The 22252-nt window shown below is 38.8% G+C and overlaps 1 protein-coding gene across 2 annotated transcripts in view; it reads right to left on the minus strand.

Annotated features, from left to right (window-relative positions):
- plpp4 (phospholipid phosphatase 4) overlaps positions 1 to 22252 on the minus strand; it is a 113102-nt gene that overhangs the window by 10184 nt on the left and 80666 nt on the right. For both annotated transcript variants that reach the window (XM_057848914.1, XM_057848913.1), the window contains 3 exons: positions 16453 to 16516; positions 12251 to 12375; positions 3311 to 3481 (listed from right to left, as the gene is read on the minus strand). In XM_057848914.1, coding sequence (XP_057704897.1) covers positions 3311 to 3481; positions 12251 to 12375; positions 16453 to 16516 — 360 coding nt within the window. The remainder of the gene's footprint in view (positions 1 to 3310; positions 3482 to 12250; positions 12376 to 16452; positions 16517 to 22252) is intronic.

Consider the following 22252-nt stretch of genomic DNA (forward strand, 5'->3'; position numbering starts at 1 on the left):
CAGCCAAAATATGAAAAAAAAACGCGACTTATAGTCCAAAAAATACGGTACGATTAATTACGATTAATTAATTTTTAAGCTGTAACTCGATTAAAAATGGTTTGACAGCCTAATAATATTGTAATGTGTTTATATTGCAAATTAAATTTGTCTATTAAAAGCAATAACGACAACACTTCTTTTTAATGCCATTTATTTATGCTAACCTATTAATGCACCATATGAATACAACATTGTTTTTTCACAAAATATTTTAATTGGAACAAGCAACTCCACATTAAAGATGACACTTTTAGACTGTAAACAACACTGTGTTAAGGTTCTGGGGTATCGGGGGATCTAAGTGCAGAGACAGAGGCAAAATGGCAGTGATGACAAGAGTTCATTAACGATGAGAGGCAGTGGTAGATAGTGCCCGAAGAATCTGGTGGGCAGTTTGGTGATAGAACAGGTGAACAGGCACACAGGCATTCTGGCAGGCAAGTAGTACAGGATCTAGGGAAAAAAAAACAAAAATGAGCTCGGTATCAGGATTACAAGATACTTTGTTAGCTGAAAGTCACATTGGCGAGTTGTTGATATGGCGATGATGTGAGGCCAAGGGCCGATTTAAGTAAGCTGCTGACGATAATCAGCGGTACCTGGTCTCAGGCTCACCCATCCGTGCAATCAGGGCAGTAACACAAATACACAAACACAAGGAAAGGGGGTTTAGTTCGAATAATAGTATTCAAACGTTGAAACATTTAGCAACACAGAGTAAATGCATTCCCCCGCCATACCAATTTTGAATCAGCCATTTTATTAACGCTCGATTGAATAACTTGTTTAGCAGTCAAAAAGTCACTTCGAAACACAATTATGACTTTGAATAAAGCACTTACCATAAAAACTGCCATACGCTGATATGACGTGTCCTGAATCCTGCGTGTTCCCCTGTTCAGTGTCATAGCGAATGCCCACCTTCAGAATGCGTGTTGTTGTGACGTAACACGTCGACCGCTAAAGTTCAGATTTGTAGCGCACCTGGTCTGTACTGTCCGCCCCGTAACAGTGCATAACCTATCATTTGGACTGTTAAATTGATGATCCCGGCCACATCTGGCGCAATGAGGCATTCAGCAGACGTGATTGCTATGTGAACCTGGCGAGCTGACGCAAGATCCGGACCTCAGTCACCTGCTATCGGAGCAGCCATCCCAGTTCAAATGAATTTGATGTCTATCATTGTCAATGGCAGCGAATGAGCACAACCAGTGGGTAAGTTGACATCAGTGGTGTTTTAAAACCTAAAGGTCTGGATTCTGAATTCCAAAACAGCTACATTTATGAATATAATTTCCACATAAAGTAATAGAATTTAGCTAAAATAATAGTAACTACAAAATGTAATATCTGGAGAAATTGCAATTATAGCTTTGCTTTGACAGGTAAACCACTTCGGGTCACTAACTGTTGATATCAAGTAACTTCCTGTCGATTTGGGATTGTTTCGGGGTCAATTCCTGTTCAAATCTGGTCACATCCGGTTGATTTGGGGACATTTCGTGGTCAATTCCTGTTAATATGTGTTCACTTCATGTTGATATCAGGTGTAAAATAACAGGTCGGAAGGAGGGACAGGCAGGCAGAGGTTGCAAACACGGTTGTGGCCCACTTTTATTCAACAAAAAGTTAGAAGGTAACAATCTACAAGAATAACAAACCAAGACTTCTGTCATCGGGGATAACACCCACACCGTGGAATGCCTCTAACGTCTCTCACTCTCTCGAAGTAGCTCCCAACTCCACTCCTCTCACGACCTCTCCCCTTTTATATCTTGAACAGAGCATCCATATGGGTGACAAGCCACCAGGTGCAGCCCTATGGGTCAACTGCCCCAGATGTGGTGGTCGCCGTCCGTGATGCTGAACCGCTGTGGCGAGCCCCGTGGAACTGTTGAGCCACAGAGGTCACTTCCTGTTGATATCAGTTTATGGGGCGTTTCAGGGTCACTTCTTGCTGAAATTTTGGTCACTTCCTGGTGATTTTGGGGCGTTTCAGGGGTCACTTACTGTTTATATCAGGTCACTTCTGTTATATGGTCACTTGGTTTGGAAATCAATATGAGAAAATGGAGGATTTTGTGGTATTGAAATGAATGGCGAATTAGGCAATTATGGCTAATAGAAATGAATCAGGTATGTTTTGGGTAAATTTTGGCCGAACCGTACATTTTTAGCAAAAACTGAATAGAACTTTTCTGCCATTTAGCGTCCTGATTTTTTTATGTGTAAATGATGTGAATTGGACAAAACATTGTCCGACAAATAGCGTTTTGAAATTTCACTTTTTTTGTTAAAAAACCCGTTTTGGGGCGAACGGTCATTTTTGGGGTGTCAAACGAAAGAGACCCCGAGTCGCATGAGAATTCCGATTGTTTTAGAGTGTGAACGGTGTCGGTGGGTTAAACGGTTTTGGCTGAGCGGTGTGCCAAAAAAAGTGAGGAGAAAAAGATTAAAGAGAAAAATGAAAGAATAAAAAACGGAATAACATAGATGGTAGATTTTGCTAGTGTACTTTATGTGCCTATTAATTTTGATTGGACATGGGAAGAGTGAATATGTACTATACAGTCCTGTAGCAGTGCCAGCAAGAATGAACATAAATTTAGTCATTACATATCATCATGTTGAATACAGCAATGTGTAAAAAAAAAACCTTAGAAGAGAAGAAATCTTTCTTGACATTACGAATGCTTCTTACAGGCTTCTTAATCCAATACTCACTCACTCTCAGCGGATCAGTTTTATACTCAGAAGCAATTATCCTTGCCGCCCAGTTAAAAACGCATGCTGTCACATATATATGACAAATCTGTTTGAAAGATTTTGGATTTTGCTCAAGCCATTTTAATTCCAATGTCGCTATACATCAACTTGGCATCCCGAGGCATATTTCTTGTTTGTGTTGGAACATATTGACGTGGCCTGTGTTTATATTGACTTTCAAGGGTGGCACAATCGAAAGCGCACTCTCATTTGTTTAACCCCTGGTCTTGAAAATACACAAAATGGAACGCCATTCCATTTTTTATTCAACAAATGAATCTAATCAAATAAATCACCTATTTAGGCGGTGAATTTGAAGGTTAGTATAGATGAGTAAACTCCAGAACATGAGTAATCCTTGATCAGTTCCTTTTTGAAGAATAGTGGATGTGATTGTTGTTGTTTTTAAATGCTAACTAAAAATGCACCATTTCAAAGCCTGGATGTTTGCCATCAGAACGCAACCTAAAATTCCCATTGTTGGAGGTGTCAGACTGACCTTGCCAGTGGTGCTTGTAGTCACAGGTTCTGGACAAAGCAATCATCATTGCGCTGTAGAGGGGCAGCACCATGGCACACAGACGCCAGCTACGACCTCGGCCCTGATCAGTAAAGCACTGCAGTTTCCCCGCCAGGTAGAAAGAAGTGAATCCAAGCCCAGAGAATGCAACTAATGAAGTGTAAACATGGACAGAGCGCAAGGTTCAAATTCACATGCTGCATTCAGGTTCTATGCATGATTCTTTTTTTCTTTTTTTTTTTCAAACTGAGTATAGCTTACGCAGAAATTTGACCTTGAGGTGTAACAAGGTGATGTTAACATAAGTTGCCGTTAACGGCAATAGATGTCCATTTGAAGTGGGAGATGCTCGCTGCCAGCCTCTCCCAGTTCAAATAGATCGGACGTCCATGGCTGTCAATGGCAGTCAAACAGTTAAGCTGGCTCTTACACACAAACAAAAGTCGTGAATTTTCCTCCAGTTTCCTAGGTGACTGCATCAGTCATGGAATGGGGGTTGAATTCGTCCTTCAAATTTGTAAGCTTCAAATGTATTATTAATCACATAACAGAGCTGTGTAAATGGGAATAGGAAAACCTGGGTCACAGGTGTGTAGTTTAACACCAGAGAAATATGGGCACACAACATGATGGTAGATAAGAATGGCTTAATGGAGCAGAACTGAAAAGCGAAAAGAATGTCAAAGAAAAGAATAACGGCCCTACACGAACATGATTTCTATTATGCTGTGAACTACTTGAACATATTTGCTGGATCAATTCGGCATGCATTAAAAAAAAAAAACATATGTCTGAATTTTCCCTGTTATTCTCTTTTCGAACGTTCTCTTTTCGAAAATATCTTAATATTTATTTTCTGATTTTTATTAACATTTGGACTTAAATGCCCATTAAAGCCATTTTTGGGAATCGTTGACAGAAAAGTTATTTAAAAAAAAGATTATAAGCGGGGAAATTTTTTTTTAAAAATATGATCTACTCAGTAAAGCCAGAGATGTAATTTGCTTAAACAGACCACCAAAAATAAATTGGTATGAAAAAGTATCTAAACCCTTTGGAATTTCTCACATTTCTGCATAAAATCACCATGAAATGTGATCTGATCTTTGTCAAAATCACACAGATGAAAATAGTGTCAGTGTCTGTTTTAACTAAAACCACACAAACATTTATAGGTTTTCATATTTTAATGAGGGTAGCATGCAAACAATGACAGAAGGGGGGAAATAAGTAAGGGGACCCTCTGCCTAAGGAGACTTAAAAAGCTATTGAAACCAATTGTTACCAAACATTTTAAGTCAGGTGTGTGCCCAATCACTGATGAGTGGTTTAAAGCTGCCTTAATCACTATAAAACACACACGTGGGGAGAAATGTCTTGATTTGAAGCATTGTCTGATGTGCATCATGGCTCGGTCGAAAGAGCTAGCTAAAGACCTGCAATCAAGGATTGTTGATTTGTATAAAGCTAGGAAAGGATTCAAATCCATCTCTAAAAGTCTGGATGTTCATCAATCAACAGTCAGAGAAGCTGTCTACAAATGGAGGGAGTTCGGCACTGTTGCTTCTCTTGGAAGGAGTGGCCGTCCAACAAAGATGACGCAAAGAGTTCAGCGTAGAATAGTCAGAGAGGTGAAAAAAGGAACCTTAGAGTGTCTGCTAAAGACTAACAGAAATCACTGGCATAGTCCAATATCTCTGTGCACACAACAACTATGTGTAAAACTATCGCAAACGATGGTATTCATTGGAGGAATCCACAGAGAAAGCCACTGCTGTCTAAAAAAAAACGTTGTTGCTCGTTTAATTTTCGAAAAACTGCACTTGGACATTCCACAGAAGTTGTGGCAAAATGTTTTGAGGACTGATGAAACCAAAGTAGAATTGTTTGGGATAACACACAACGTCATGTGTGGAGGAAACATGGAACAGCTTACCAACATGAACACCTCATCCCCACCGTGAAGCATGGTGGAGGGAGCATCATGATTTGGGGCTGTTTTCTACCTCAGGGCCTGGTCAACTTGCAATCATTAATGGAAGAATGAATTCAAAAGTTTATCAGGATGTTTTGCAGGAAAACCTGAGGCCGTCTGTCAGACAGTTGAAGCGAAAAGAGGATGGATACTGCAACAAGACAATGATCCAAAACACAGACGTAAATCAACTTCGTAATGGTTTTAGAAGAACAAAATACACGTTCTGGAGTGGCCAAGTCAAAGTCCAGCCTTGAACCCCATTGAGATGCTGTGGCATGACGTAAAGACAGCCATTCATGCCAGACATCACAGGAATCTGACAGAACTACAGCAGTTTTGTAGAGAAGAATGGGCCAAAATTAGTCCTGATCGATGTGCCAGACTGATGGCAGCTGGAGCTATAGGAAGTGTCTGGTTTAAGTTATTGCTGCCCCCCCTCCTCCCATGGCGGGGGGGGGGGGGGGGGGGGGGGGGATGGGGGGGGCACAAAATATTATCTTAATTAAAATATGTTAAAATATGAAAGCCTATAAATGTTTGGTGGGTTTTAGTTAAAGCTGTGTGATTTTGACAAAGATCAGATCACATTTGATGGTGATTTTATGCAGAAATGTGAGAAATTCCAAAAGGTTCAGATACTTTTTCATACCACTGTAAATAGAAAAAATTGGTTTTATATTGAGTGTTAACACGGGGCGGACGGTAATTCCAATGTCAGTATTTATTCCAAACTCAATAGACATTATGCCTCAAGTGTACGATGAACTTTTTACTCTATATGTTGGACCTGCTCAGGTCCAACACTTGACTGGTGGCAGACCTTAGCAACCCACACTATACCCTTACAATTGATTACTTTCCATGGCAACGTGAACACTGTGAGCAGTTATTGTTGTGCAATGATTTTCATACATGACCCACAAACAAAAGGTCTGTTGTGGAGACTATTAGTTATCTAAAGAGTTGTTGCTGTGAAAAGTCTTTTCTCACAACACAACACTCTGAAATGTATGGAGCCATGTGGAAGGCTATAAAAGCAGCCAAAGATAGATCTGAGGTGACGAACGATCCTGCAGACAAGCTCTTCTGTCTTTTACAGGTAATCTATACCAGCAGCAGAGCACCAAGAATCTTAAATAATTCATCACACCATGAAACTGTCTCTTTTCATGCACAGCTATCAGTCAGACAACTCAGGAGAATGACCGCCAAACACAAAGACACAGGAAAAGAGTTTGTATCCTGAGGATATAAGTCCATGCTTCACGTTCACCCACTATTGTAGACAACTGATCACTAGCGGTTAGTGTAAGAAAGTATAGTCACATTTTTTTCCTGAAGAACAGTAAAATAAGTTTTGATACATTTACCTTCCTCTTATGCAGAAAATCCCCATATAATACTTTATTTATTATTTTGGTTCAGAAATTATTTCTTGGGACCTAACTGGTTTGTTTAACGACATTATACATTAGACATTTGTGTCACCATTTTGTAAAGATTTTTAACTGGGTAGGTCTCAAAAATTAACCTACAATGGCTACGTTTACATAGACCAAATTTCCTTAAAGGGGGAGTTCAGAATTTTTAAGTGAGGGGAGAAGGTTTGCAAGACGGTACTGTATGATCAACCAATGACTCAGGGAATACCGTCTTGCTTCTACTAGTTTCCGGGAAAAACACAAACTCATATACTCACGTCACTGACATACACGGTGAAGACTGTTTGTTTTGAAATTTTGGAACAGAGTATCAGTCGACAACCACCTCTCTCATTCGGAAGAGAATTTTGTTCGGAATGGGCTGGATCTGGTTAAAATATGCGAAATGCAGTGTGTACATGGAACATTTTTATTTCGGTCAGGCTTTTAATCCAAATAAAAGTGTTCATGTAAACGTAGCCAATAACCACACGATTTCTTTTGCCCCACCCTGAATCATATACAAATTGCACAAAACAAAAACGTATTTACACATATTTTATATCAATACTTTGAGAGAGAAGTTAAAAAAGATTTTAGTTTCGTTTTATATAGTGTTGCACATATACCATTTTCTGGCTCCCGAGTCTGACAAGGCTGCGTGGTATCGGGGTAACTGTTTTTTTCTTCTAATACTAAATTTCTGCATACTCACTTGCCTGTAAAATATCTGCAGGTGCTCTTTTTTTTTTTTTTTTTTTTTTTAAACGGTGGTGTGTATAGCTGGCGGCCATCTTGGGTAGGGCGACTAGCAGTTGGAAACTAAATCTCGAACAGTACATATTATACAGCATCGGCATGTTATAGCTTGATATTCCCGAGTATTTGATACTGATGATTTCATTTTAGTGCCTTATCAGTACCAATACTAGTATCAACTAGTGTCGCAATGATACCAATACTAGTAATGGAATCAGTGCAGTGCAAGGGCATAGGTTTGCATAGGGACGGTAGGATCATAAAACTAACAACTTTTTAGGATGCTCAAATTGTCCCTACTAACTCATATGCAATCATATTTGCATTATATAATGAATTTAGATTGTCTTCCCATGTTGTCACACCATGGTGAGGTTTGTCGTGTCATGGTCATTTCCTGCTTTATATTGTAAGTCTTTCCCTACATGTTTCAGAGCACTTGCCCTTCCTCATGTCCTCCCTAATCACCAATTGGTGCCACATGTTCCCCATTACCTTATGCATGTATATATAGTCAGTCTCCCTTTTGTTTTTTGCCAGAGTATCATCGTCTGCCGTCCTGTCACTTAAGTCCATGTTTGTCCACAGCCATAGGAGAAATTCTGATCGTGCTTTTTTTGTAAGCATTTTTGAGTTTGTTTGCTACGTTGTGTTTATGGTAAGATTTTTGCCTTCCACAGTGGAGTGACCCTTTGTTGTGCTATATTGTCTGATCCTGAATCCTTCAAAAGTGTTTTTGGGTTTGTTCTGATCGTGAATTTTTTGTAAGCATATTTTAGTTTGTTTGCTACTTTGTATTTATGATAAGATTTTTGCCTTCCACAGTGGAGTGACCTTTTGTTGTGCCATATTGTGAAAAAAATACCTTTTTGTTAAACAAAAAAACTCCAGTTTTGACACATACTGTATGTTGTAAAGATAGAATTGAGCCTACCATTATTACTAAGTGAATTATATCCATTTTGTTCAGACGTACACGAACCCCTTTTCACTTCCTTAATGTGCCCGTCCATTTTTTTCCTCAAATGCACGTTTGATTGGCTGATGACTTCACACCCCCACACGCATGCACTCAAAGCACCGACAGATATACAGCATGTCGACAATATGCCGCCTCTTCCACTCCTTTCAAAGAAAAGGGATTTTAGAGGGGTTTTTTTGGCCAGCAGCAGCCACTGCAAGTAATGGAAAAAAGATGTCAATGTTGTGGAGGTGGGGAAGACACCACTAATTTTGCTACTGAAAGTCCGACTTGCATCAGAGTTACCATAACATTAAACTGTGTGAATTTGCTAACCTGCAAAATTCGAATAGGAAAATGCTTAGCCGCGTCCTCCTGAATACAAATATGTATTTTTTGCATTCCTGGATAGTTAAGAGATTATTAACAAGTTTGAATGTACTGTGTATGTTAATATAATTTATATTCAAATATTGCAATTTAAATTTGCTAATAAAATCCAGGCATTTTGTTTTGAAAATGTTTATGTAGTAGTTTTTGAAAACAAAGGTTTGAATCGAACAGTGTATCACCTGAACTGATACAAATGGAAGTTATTATGAATCCAAACAGATTTATTTTGCATTGATCATTTATCTATTAATTAATTAGGTTCCTATTGGTGAGAAATTTAGCCCTGACCCGCGTTCACCCAATCTTTTTGGTCTTATTAATGTCCCGTCCCCAGCAAAAAGTGTACATGCAGGTTATGCTGTTATATTATCCCTACCAAAGTTCAGATCAAACCTACACACTTGGTGTAGTGTGTTGTGACGCAAGAACTCCAAGGAAATAATTGTAAAAGTCTCATTTTTCATACTTCTAAATCATGCTGTTGTTATTTCATCTTGATAAACTGAAATGCATCAGCAAACTTCTCCTCTTGCCTGTTTAAATAGTTCACACTGAGGACCCATTAAATTACAATCAGGGGCTTAGTCCGTAAACTTCGAAAAGATGGCGTAATGTAGAAAAGGGGGCTGCAACATTGAAAGGCAAACTTGGCTGTAGTCAGCATTTGGAGGATAACAAATGCAGAAAAATGCATATTGCATTACTGGGGAGCTTCAAGGTGTGTCTCCCTGCTGCCAAGAATGATACACTTAGCTCATTTGTTCTAAGGGTAGAGGCTACATAGGGATTCCTGTAGGTGTATCAATTAATCCAGAAAGAAGGAAGCAGCAGATGGCGATGGAAGGACAGAGAGAGACAAAGACTGGAATAAAACAACACTGGAGGGAATTTGCTTCATGCATTTCGGAAGCCTTGAGAGGTAAATCCAGTGGGACCAAAAACATTGATTACTAATGAAAGCGATGTTTGCAGCCTGATTGTTTCTCATCTTCAAAGAAGCAAGTGGGATGTTCAAAAGTGAAGAGAACACGCAGAGACATTTTGCGCCTTTGATTTTGTTCACATCACAGAAAGTGGATGAAGTGGCGACCAACTTCAGAAAGGAAAGAATGTTTAGGGTTTAAATGTTCAAAATATAGTGGCATTCCTACAGCTGTATTAACTCATTGGCTGCCATTGACGGCAATAGAAGTCCAATCTATTTGGACAGGGAGGGCTAGCCGTGATGAATATTCGTTCATTCGCTGCTAGCCCTTCCACGTAAAATGGAGTGGACGTCCACTAGTAGTAAAGTCATTTAAAGTCACCACAGACATGACTATCATCTTCAATGGCTCTGAAAGAGTTAAGAACTCGTCAACATCAGTTTTATGATCACCAAATATTTCCACAGTTGTTAGCAGATGCATTGACACATTTCAGCACCAAAATAACTAACACCTTTACAAAATGTGCTTTGCTTGCAGACTTTGAATTTAGGAGCATTTGTGGTAAATGCAAATGAGGCAGTTTGGGGGCTCAAACTAGACGGGGCCTATTTCCATAACACTATACTTGTACACTGACAATAAAAAAGATGTACTTGAACGTGAGTTGCAGATGTTTAAAATTTAGTAAACTGACACAATTTATCCCTTTTTGCCTCAAATTTAATGGATTATTAAGTCAGCGTAACACATTTTAATCATGTGGGACCAATGTAAGTGTTGAAATTAAATGTTAAATTTTAAGAACTTGAACAAACCGTACATTTCTAGGCCTATGAATGATCTTAATTAGAGTTCCAGATCATATACACTGAGTTTTGCCTTTATGCGCTTTATAGAATAATACTGCCGTCATTGTAAATGTAGCCATTGGGAGCAACTGGTGGGTTTAAAAAGTGTACTTCACTTCACACTCCCACAATGATAACAATTAAATTGGTTTGCAGTTATTTTGGAAAACACATTAAGTGTAGAGAAAAGGGGTTGAAGGTGGTGGTTTGAGAATTGCACACCAGTGTGTACTTAATCCAAATGTTTCCCATTCTATCCATTCACGGTTTTAATATAGTAATAAAGATGTCAACAGTCTAAGGACAATTTCCAAAGCAAGGAATTGAGAAATTTAGACACGTACATGAGCATGGATGCATTCGTTTTCTCATCCTTTTATATTTTATCTGGTATCACAAAGATCTGTATAGCCAACAGCAAAGAAATCGAGACATGTGTGCTTCTTAAGATTAATTAGCTGGACAACAGGAAACCACTTGAATTATTAAACACTGCTGAGAAGTTAAAGCTTGGAGAAAAAAATAGGTAAAATTGAAATACTCATGCTAAAAGGACTATGGGAAAATAGATTTCAGCATGCCAACATGGTGTCATGAAATGTAAAGGAGATTGCTACACCAAGTTAGAGAAGAAACTGAGTGGGTGGATTTGATGTGTTGTCTAATGTTGCACTGATACCGATATGGCACTAAAATGATGTCATGAATATCAGGGTGTACTAAGAAATAAAGTGCCCATGCTGTGCAATATGTACATTTGAAATATAGTTTTTAACTGCTGGTTACCCTACCCAAGATGGTTGCCGGCTACACATAGAACCGTAAAAAAAAAATTTAATTAAAAAAAAAAAAAAAAAAAACACTTGTCGCCCTTCCCAAGATGATGATAGACGTCCAATCACCCTTCTGGTGTGAATTAAAATGAGTTTATCACTAGAAGACATCAAATCTATTTGGAGTGGGATGGCTGGCACCCCAGCGCTGTCAATGGCAGCCAAAGAAGAAAAAAAATATATATTTTTGTTCTTCCTCCGGCCAAAATACACTCTCCCGCAATTTGTTTATCACTACTAGAAACCAAGTCCATTTAAAGCGGGAGAGTGGCAGCAAATGAACAAATGCTGCAAATCATGCCACTTCAAATCGGTTGTTTGTCTATAGCTGTCAATGGCAATCAATGCGTTAAGTATCTTTACAGTCAGCTGAGTATGCAGTAGTTCAACATTAAAAGAAAAAAATATATACTGGACTGTCTCAGAAAATTAGAATACACAATATTCTAATTTTCTGAGACAGTCCTGTATATTGTTCTATGTAAAGGACGTCAGCCAAGGTCGGCCCCCCACATTTTTACCACGCCAAATCTGGTCCCCTTTGCAAAAAGTTTGGACACCCCTGCTTTAAATGGTGGATTAATGTACAGGACTGTCTCAGAAAATTAGAATATTGTGTATTCTAATTTTCTGAGACAGTCCAGTATTTTCAAAAAACACTGTATCGGTACAGTATCAGAATTGGCCAATACCACACAGCCAGGTGTCGGAATTGGTACCGGGAGACCAAAAATGGAATTGGTACAACTGTAGTGTTTTCTTGTCAACATGCTGGAAGAGATGTGGCTGCAACTTACAAGAAGAATGACTGCTGGGAAAACTCTTACGCCCCTCTGAGACTATGTGTGGTTCGCCAGTGCACTGCATCTTTGTATTCACTTGTCCATCTGGGAAGCACCGCTGGAAGTAATCAGGCCTCGGTCTGTGAGTCAGGCACAAACATTAGACTGTTTTTTAATGCACATTTAAGCTTTGTTTTATCCAATTAGAACAAAACAATTTATAAAGGTCACGCCTTAATTGGAACTGTGGTTGAGCAGTGTGTTAGTACTTTTTCCCACACTAAGGAAATAATTCTCTGTTGGACCTCCAAATTGGTGGTGTGTCTAACGCAACATTTTCCCAACCATAGTGCTGTATTTTGTACCGCAGGAGAAAGTCTTTAAATGAATACTGTGTTTCACGGCTAAAGAAATTATTTACAGGTAAAGTCAGCAGACTTCTCTGCCCTGTTACCTTTAAAGTCATCCTTAGAGGTGGGTAGTAATGCATTACATTTACGCTGTTACATTTACTTGAGTAACTTTTTGAGATAAATGTACCTCTCAGAGTAGTTTTACCATGCCATACTTTTTACTTTTACCTAAGTAGATTTGTGAATAATAAATGCTACTCTTACGCCGCTACTTTGGGCTGCACTAGCGTCGCTACAATTTTCCTCTTTATTCTACGTTTTACATTATACAGTGGGGCAAATAAGTATTTAGTCAACCACTAATTGTGCAAGTTCTCCCACTTGAAAATATTAGAGAGGCCTGTAATTGTCAACATGGGTAAACCTCAACCATGAGAGACAGAATGTGGGGGAAAAAACAGAAAATCACATTGTTTGATTTTTAAAGAATTTATTTGCAAATCATGGTGGAAAATAAGTATTTGGTCAATACCAAAAGTTCATCTCAATACTTTGTTATGTACCCTTTGTTGGCAATAACGGAGGCCAAACGTTTTCTGTAATTCTTCACAAGCTTTTCACACACTGCTGCTGGTATTTTAGCCCATTCCTCCATGCAGATCCCCTCTAGAGCAGTGATGTTTTGGGGCTGTCGTTGGGCAACCCTGACTTTCAACTCCCTCCACAGATTTTCTATGGGGTTGAGATCTGGAGACTGGCTAGGCCACTTCAGGACCTTGAAATGCTTCTTACGAAGCCACTCCTTTGTTGCCCTGGCGGTGTGTTTGGGATCATTGTCATGCTGAAAGACCCAGCCACGTCTTATCTTCAATGCCTTTGCTGATGGAAGGAGATTTTCCCTCAAAATCTCTCGATACATGGCCCCATTCATTCTTTCTTTTACACAGATCAGTCATCCTGGTCCTTTTGCAGAAAAAAAGCCCCAAAGCATGATGTTTCCATCCCCATGCTTCACAGTGGGTATGGTGTTCTCCGGATGCAATTCAGTATTCTTTCTCCTCCAAACACGAGAACCTGTGTTTCTACCAAAAAGTTCTATTTTGGTTTCATCTGACCATAACACATTCTCCCATTCCTCTTCTGGATACTTCCAAATGCTCTCTAGCAAACCGCAGACGGGCCTGGACGTGTACTTTCTTCAGCAGGGGGACACGTCTGGCAGTGCAGGATTTGAGTTCCTGGCGGCGCATTGTGTTACTGATAGTAACCTTTGTTACTGTGGTCCCAGCTCGCTGTAGGTCATTCACTAGATTCCCCTGTGTGATTCTGGAATTTTTGCTCACCGTTCTTGTTATCATTTTGACGCCACAGGGTGAGATCTTGCATGGAGCCCCAGATCAAGGGAGATTATCAGTGGTCTTGTATGTCTTCCAATTTCTAATAATTCCTCCCACAGTTGATTTCTTTACACCAAGCGTTTTACCTACTGCAGATTCAGTCTTCCCAGCCTGGTGCAGGTCTACAATTTTGTCTCTGGTGTCCGTCGACAGCTCTTTGGTCTTGGCCATAGTGGAGTTTGGAGTGTAACTGACGGAGTTTGTGGACAGGTGTCTTTTATACCGATAATGAGTTAAAAAAGGTGCCATTGATACAGGTAACGAGTGGAGCCTCGTTAGAAGAAGTTAGACCTCTTTGACAGTCAGAAATCTTGCTTGTTTGTAGGTGGCGAAATACTTATTTTCCACTCTAATTTGGAAATAAATTCTTTAAAAATCAAACAATGTGATTTTCTGTTTTTTTTTTTCCACATTCTGTCGCTCATGGTTGAGGTTTACCCATGTTGACAATTACAGGCCTCTCTAATCTTTTCAAGTAGGAGAACTTGCACAATTGGTGGCTGACTAAATACTTATTTGCCCCACTGTATATTTTTGTCAGGGATGCCCACAGTGACTCCACCAGTTTCACCAATTAAATGTCGCAACAATAATCACATGACTCCATTATACCAATCAGACGTAACTATATAGTCACATGACCACATAAAAGCTTGCAGTCGGAAGTCCTGTGACCTGTTCAATCATGTGAAGTCTTTAAAGTGCACTGAAAAATCACCTATTTCACATAAAACGCTGGCGTCAGCATTACTCGTAAATGCAAATTTCAACCTCTCTTACAGTTGTCGTTTGGCACCGATAAATCATGGAAAACCAGAGATATGATTGCTTTAATTTCAAGGTAGGATATTTTTTCTCCACTAGAGGAAACTCATGCTCTTTGGATGGCTGATGTGTCATTTCTATAGATTTTTATAGTCTGGGTCCAATGATTCCTGTCCTATTTTTGTCCTAATACGGTCATGTGATAGGTTATAGTACAATAATATAATGACATAACATATACAGTGTATCACAAAAGTGAGTGCACCCCCTCACATTTCTGCAGATATTGAAGTATATCTTTTCATGGAACAACACTGACAAAATGACACTTTGACACAATGAAAAGTAGTCTGTGTGCAGCTTATATAATAGAGTTAATTTATTTTCCCCTCAAAATAACCCAAAATATAGCCATTAATATCGAAACCCCTTATACTGTCTTCAGAAGAGGCTTCCTCCTGGGGTGACAGCCATGCACACCAATTTGATGTAGAGTGTGGCGTATGGTCTGAGCACTAACAGGCTGACCCCCCACCTCTTCAATCTCTGCAGAAATGCTGAAAGCACTCCTGTAACGAGTCACTTGACATTACGGAGGGAAAATGACAAGCAGTACTCTATTTGGACATTTAGGGATGTACGGTTTTTCAAAGGTGTACTCACTTTTGTTGCCAGGGGTTTAGATATTAATGGCTATATTTTGAGTTATTTTGAGGGGAAAATAAATTAACTCTATTGTATAAGCTGCACACAGACTACTTTTCATTATGTCAAAGTGTCATTTTGTCAGTGTTGTTCCATGAAAAGATATAGTTAAATAACTGCAGAAATGCGAGGGGTGTACTCACTTTTGTGATACACTGTATATGGCGTTGTGCAGAGAAAAAAAGACCGTTCTTTAAGAAAAAAAATGAAATTGTAAGCAGTTACTCATTACTTGAGTATTATTTTCATCAATAGTTTTTTACTTGTACTTGGGTACATTTTAAGATGAATACTTTTACTTAAGTAATGTTATTTTGAAGCAATGCTACTCTTACTTGACTAATTTTTTTAGCTATTCTACCCACCTCTGGTTATCCTTTCATCTTCTTTGATAAGTTTTCGTGATTGGGTGGAGGGTTTGCTGGAGCCCGTCTAGCAAATTGCAAATTGCAGACCTAACAAACAGTATCTTTCTTTGATTAATTTGACCTGTACGTGTCGTCTTGCTGGCATGCTGTTTCTGTAGTACAGTACAAGGCACAAGTATGGCACACAAGGGTCACAACTTTCCTGGCAAGGTGAATATTTTCTACATCGTAGAGTTGTATTATCTCACGTACATACTCGTTGTAAAACTCCAAACTGATGAAAAAGCCTTAAAAGCAGTTAGTACCCATATGAACTGTAGTTGGCAGAAGTTGGTCACTACTAGCCCAAAATTAAGATTACTATGTTTTAAATAATTTTGAAGGTCTGTGTCAGCTGGAATACTTTTCTTAAACTTTTTTTAAAATGCTAAGAAAAACATTCCAATATTAAATTTGTCTTTTCTGCATGAATGATTTATATTTTTGGGTTGCCTTTCCAACTTTTGATAAAAACAATGTGTACTAAACTGTGCTATTAATTGGGTTTAAAATAGTATGACCTGTGGACATTCTGTACTTAAATCCATTTTCAAAGCCTAGTGTAAAATGGATCATTTCATTTTACATACCTTCCAACAATCAACTTGATAGTGTTGGTGAAAACTCCATTCAGGGCAAGAGCTAGTGACACTGCTGCAAGAGAGAAAAATGCAAATATATTTAAATCTACATCTTATTGAGATAGATGGTCACAGATATTTCAATCACATTTGGCTCAAGAAACCTTGAAACATAGCATTCCTCTGCTGAAGTCTAAAAGGGTTTTTACGTTCTAAGATAATGCACAAATAAAAGGTTGTTGAGCATCTATTCTAACCTACACTCATTTCTTGGCTGTTTGAACATGATGAAGCACTTCACAGTTTACAAGATGTGAAAGCCTTTAAATCACCCCCTGCCATCTTGCCAGAAAGACAGTATCAATTGGAAAGGTAACTAATATCACTTCATGAATGGAGCTCCGAAGGCTTAGAAGCTCAGAGTCATTTAACAATAATTGATTACATTTTTTTCTAACATGAGTATTTTTTTTTTCCTTGAATATATTAAAGAAGTGGAGTACTCCCTTCCCACATTTAAAACCTAGGGTAGGGGTGTCCAAGCTGGTCCTCAAGGGCTGCTGTGGGTCCTGTTTTTTGTTCCTACAGATGCAGCACAGACTGTTTAACCAACGAGGTTTTGGCTAAAACATGCAGCACTTGACTACAATCAACTGATTACACTTATAAGACACCAGATTAACGCAAAGGTGTCGTCCTGTTTTGTTGGAAAGAAATCTAGCACCCATTGCGATGTGGAATAGTTTGAGGACCCCTGACCTAGGGGTTGATATCTATGACATGCTTTTGTCAACAGGGTCAAGAAGCGTAGAACACTTTTCAACTTCGAGTTTAAGTCTCACTAGAATTACCGTATTTTTCAGACTATTAGTCGCACATGAGTGTAAGTTGCACCAGACAAAAAATGCGCAATGAAAACAAACAATACATATAGGTCAAACAGGAGTATAAGTCACATTTTGGGGGAAAATTTATTTTATAAAATCTAACGCCAAGAACAGGCAAGTCATCTTAAAAGGCAATTAAACATAAAAATACAATAGCGAACAAAGGCTGAATAAGGCTAGGTTCATACTGCAGATTTTTTGTCATATCTGTTTTTTTGGGGTGCCCATTCAGACTGCCTTTGTCCATTGAGCAGTGACGTGCGGTGAGGTTCATGGTTGGTGAGGCACTGACTCCTTTAGTGTCAGATTTCCAAATATATAAACCAAAAACGGTAGCTTATTCAATTGGCTACTGGTTATTTCATATCTCATCAGCATTCTTCACAAAACATGCACACACGGTACATATTATCGATACGTAAAAGTAAGAAAATAACATGCATTTGCTCTACACCCTCAATGTGTTGGCCGTCGCAATTCTATAATTCATGCAACATAAATGAGAGTAAAGAGTGGTGTACAAAACCACAGAATTCAATTCTGACCTTTAGTGAAATATTCAGTTGTTTTTAAAACTTAATTCTGATACTTGAATCAATTTATTACAGATTGCTAAACAAAAAGTGTGAAAAGAAAAACAAAGAATATTTTATTTAAGGCCAAAATTTAGTTTTTAAATATTCTACTGTATTTTTCTTGGTCTAAGCTCTTTTTTTTTTTTTTTTTTTTTTTTTTTTTTTAAATAAGATTGAAATGAAAACTGTTTGTGGTCTTGCGCCTGTCCTTCACCACAAAAACCGTCGTTACTTTGGAAGGGCATAGGTTTGGTCTCAACAGCATAACCTGCATGTAGGTACACTTTTTGCTAGGGACGGGACATTAATTAGACCAAACAGATTGCATGAAGGGGGCAAAGGGCCACATTTCTCATGTATATGAACCTAATTCATTAATAGGCAAAATGATCAATGCAAAATAAATCCTTATCTACTGATAATAACTTTTACGTGCATTGGTTCAGATGATACACTGTTCGATTCAAACCTTTGTCTTCAAAAAATACTAAAGAAACATTTTGAAAACTTCCTGAATAAATGTCTGGTTTTTATTAGCAAACATAAACATAGTGAAAATAATCCACTTAATAATGGCAGGGTCAATTCTATCCTTGCAACATATGGAACTACTGAAAGATCTAAATTCTCTATATAACTGAACATTATATCATGCAAAAAAGGTAAGGTTGCTTAAAAGTTGGTGGGGACAATTTTAGCATCCTGAAAAGTTGATAGTGTTATGTCCCTACCGTCCCTATGCAAACCTACGCCCTTTTTGTAAAAGTCCTCCTTATTTTATTTTACTTTAAAAAAAAAAAAAAATCTCTCCGCCTCAATGGAGAGGATTGCTTCAATTAGATCGTTCTGTGTTCTATTTGACAAGCCAGAAAACACAGTAGATGTGTCCAAATGCTAACCTTTCATCTTTCTCAGCAAAACCATGTAAGCGTTCTACATATATGCCACGTTTAGAAGAGCTTACACGCTCATCGTTACCACGAAATGTTAACTCCTGCTTAGCTAGGATGCAGGTTGCATTAATGAGGTCTTTCAAACTCTTTACCTTAGCTTTGTGGATGCTACCGTTGAGCTTCCGCTGTACGTCAAAGCCAAATCGATCCTTGAGCTTCCAAAAGTTTTTAAAGCAATCAGGCTTTGAATGTGAGTGGTCGAGCTCTCATGTTTGCTGAGGCTTCGTGGTAGTTTTTTAATGTCACAATATCTCATGTTAGTCCAGACATTGGCACAAGTTGAGAAGAAAAGGCAGGGAAAGCAGCAAAGGCGATTTTTCGAAGGACAGCCACATAGCCAGTCTCTACGGGTGTACCAGTCCGTTTGAAAAGCGCGAGTTATCTTCTGTCCCGTAGTTTGAAGCAAACCTTTTAGCTCCGGTGTTGTGTTAACTGCGTCCACTTTTAACGGAAAGTCCAGTTTCACGTACGCCCCCTTGCAGTGCGGCAGAGTACTATCTGCCGCAACCTGTGCGTTTTCACTGCGGTTTTATTTCCCATCAGCAAAACTAAATATGTTGCTAACAAACATTAAACTTTAAGGGTTAAAGACATTAGCCAGACTGTGGAAAATCAGGTCAAATAAACGTATCTGGAAACATTATAATGGCGACATGCAGATGTACGGCAACCAGCACGCTCCAATTCCATGTATCAACCCAGTTTGTTATGGATTGCGCAATCAGAGGTGAGGCTTTACTCGTTGCTGCCGCACCTCTCGTTACATTTCTTTATTTGAACAGGAAATAGGCAAATTCAGCGATTTTGACTATAAAAAATGTTTGAAATGAGTCATACATAAAGAGCAATGGACAAATATTAATATAAATTTGATGCTCTGCCTCACCTGCCTCCCCTGACCGCACGTCACTGCCATTGAGCCTATTCAAATATTATGTATGCGCACTAATTCGCAGTCCGACACACGCTGAGCAAACTGACCCGCATATGCAGAAGCATCAAAACAAATAACTACACACAGTTTGTGCATGACACACACATATAAGCCTTATGTGCGTGCGTCAGTTTGCCCCAACTCGGCTATGTAAGCAATATGGAAATATTGCTCGTTTGGCGCACAGAAAGAAACCGAGCATTATAAGGCTTATCTTTTTCTTCATTTTATTTTATATGACTGTGGTCAAGCCCGCCTCCTGGGTAGTAAAAGCCAAGTTCAAGCTAGGCGCTAACGCTAATGAACAGTTACATCGCTGCCATCTTGCGTGCTGCTCTCACTCTTTGCTGACGTAATTTCTGCATGAATTCCGATTTTGGAGACTTCACACTTAAGACCACCGCCACCTTCTGGAAAAATGTGGCCCATATCGGACTTAAACCACATACAACAGTGACCCAGATCGGATTTAAAATGGTTCACTTCAATGCGACTTGTCCCGTTCAGAGTGTCAACTAAACGCCTCACTCGAGTCGGAAAAACATGAAAAAAACGGATTCGTGCATTAAAACCTGCGGTCTGAACCTAGCCTAAGTGTACAGTATACTCACATTGCATGACACATAAACAACGAACTGACTACATGCCGGGTATGTTAACGTAACATACTGTAGCTATAACATAGCTACTTAGCTATCGCATAACTAATAGGGATGTCCCGACCCGATCATGTGATCGGAAATCAGGCCGATCGCGCCATTTTTCAGAGGATCGGAATTAGGTGAGAAGGATCGAGTTTTTAATTTACAAAAATATATGTTTTACTGCTTCAGGCTCATACAGCTTCTCACTCTCCTTCCTGCTACTTTTCTTGGTCACCAGTGTAGCTGACGTTTGCTACTTAAAGTTAACGATTATTGAGAGGTTTGTAGCTTTGATTTGAGTGACGGTTTGGTAGCTCTATGGTCAAAGGCTCAAATGTGTTAATCATCGTTTAGTCAATCTTCATTGTCGAGAGGCTGTTCTCGGCAGCGTGAGCGTCAAAGCGTGAGTGAATTTGAGTGGACTCACTCATATGAAATATATGAATTTTATGGAGAGTGGTTAAAGTATGGTGTTAAAGGCGATGCATTAAAACGTTGGTTCGCCTACATTTTGCGCTGGTGCACCTTAAGAAAAAAGTTTGTTGCACCAGTGCGACCAATGCAAAAAAATAAGTGTGGAGCCTTGGCAATATATATTGCAATGTTATTTTTTTCCAATATCGTTCAGGCCTAATATACCGTATCTTTCGGACTATAAGTCGCAGTTTTTTTCATAGTTTGGCTGGGGATTCGACTTATACTCAGGAGCGACTTATGTGTGAAATTGTCAATACATTATTATATCATTTCACATGTTATTTTGGTGTTTTGGAGTGACACTGATGGTTTGGTAAACTTGTTAGCATGTTCTTTATGCTATAGTTATCTGAATAACGCTTAATAGCTATGTTACGTTAAGATACCGGCCACGCTGGCATTTCGTTGTTCATGCATCATGTAACATTATTATACTTTACACTTATTCAGCATTTTGTTCTCTATTGTATTTTCATTTTAAATTGCCTTTCAAGATGACATATCTGTTCTATGTGTTGGATTTTATCAAGTAAACTCCCCCCCAAAATGCGACTTATACTCCGGTGCGACCTATATATGTTTTTTTCCTCTTCGTTGGGCATTTTATGGCTGGTGCGACTTATACTCAGGTGTGACTTATAGTCCGAAAAATACGGTACCTTTTTATTTTATTTTATTTTTACTTTTTAGGGCTAAAAAGTAACAAAATATTTCAGAAACACAATGGCATATTGCCAAAAGATACAAAAATATATACGTTTTATACTCCGCAACACTCCCGGAAAAAGCCGAACTGTGAAAAGTACAGTACTGTCACATGTTTGGAACTTTTGTTCAAATAAAAACAAAACAAAACAAAAAAACTTTTTTGTTTGTTTGTTTTTCTGAATCAGATCAGGACTTGCTATCGGTAGATTCTCAAAATCAGGTGACTCGGACTCGGTGCAAAAATATGCGATCGGGACATTCTTAATAAACAACGTGAAATGATATAATAAAGTGTTAATATTTTCATATATAAGTCGCTCCAGAGTATAAACTTGCAAAAAAATCTGCAACCTATAGCCTATTTCGAAAAATATGGTCGTTACATTGTTTTGAGAGGACGGTCCACAGGCAAATGTACCACTTTAACGCCGCCCCCCAAAAAAGCCTGACGACATTACTGCTTCATTTTAACTTTGATAATGACAAATAAAAGTAAGTTATTGTAAGTACTGGACATCCACTTAATTAGCCATCACGTCAGCATCTGGGGCGAATCATTAGTCGGGATACAAATCCCTCACTGATTTATCTCAGCGGTCTACGAGAAAACTGAATTCACCTCACGTAGCCG

Source organism: Corythoichthys intestinalis, chromosome 10, assembly GCF_030265065.1.
Source record: "Corythoichthys intestinalis isolate RoL2023-P3 chromosome 10, ASM3026506v1, whole genome shotgun sequence".
NCBI lineage: Eukaryota > Metazoa > Chordata > Actinopteri > Syngnathiformes > Syngnathidae > Corythoichthys > Corythoichthys intestinalis.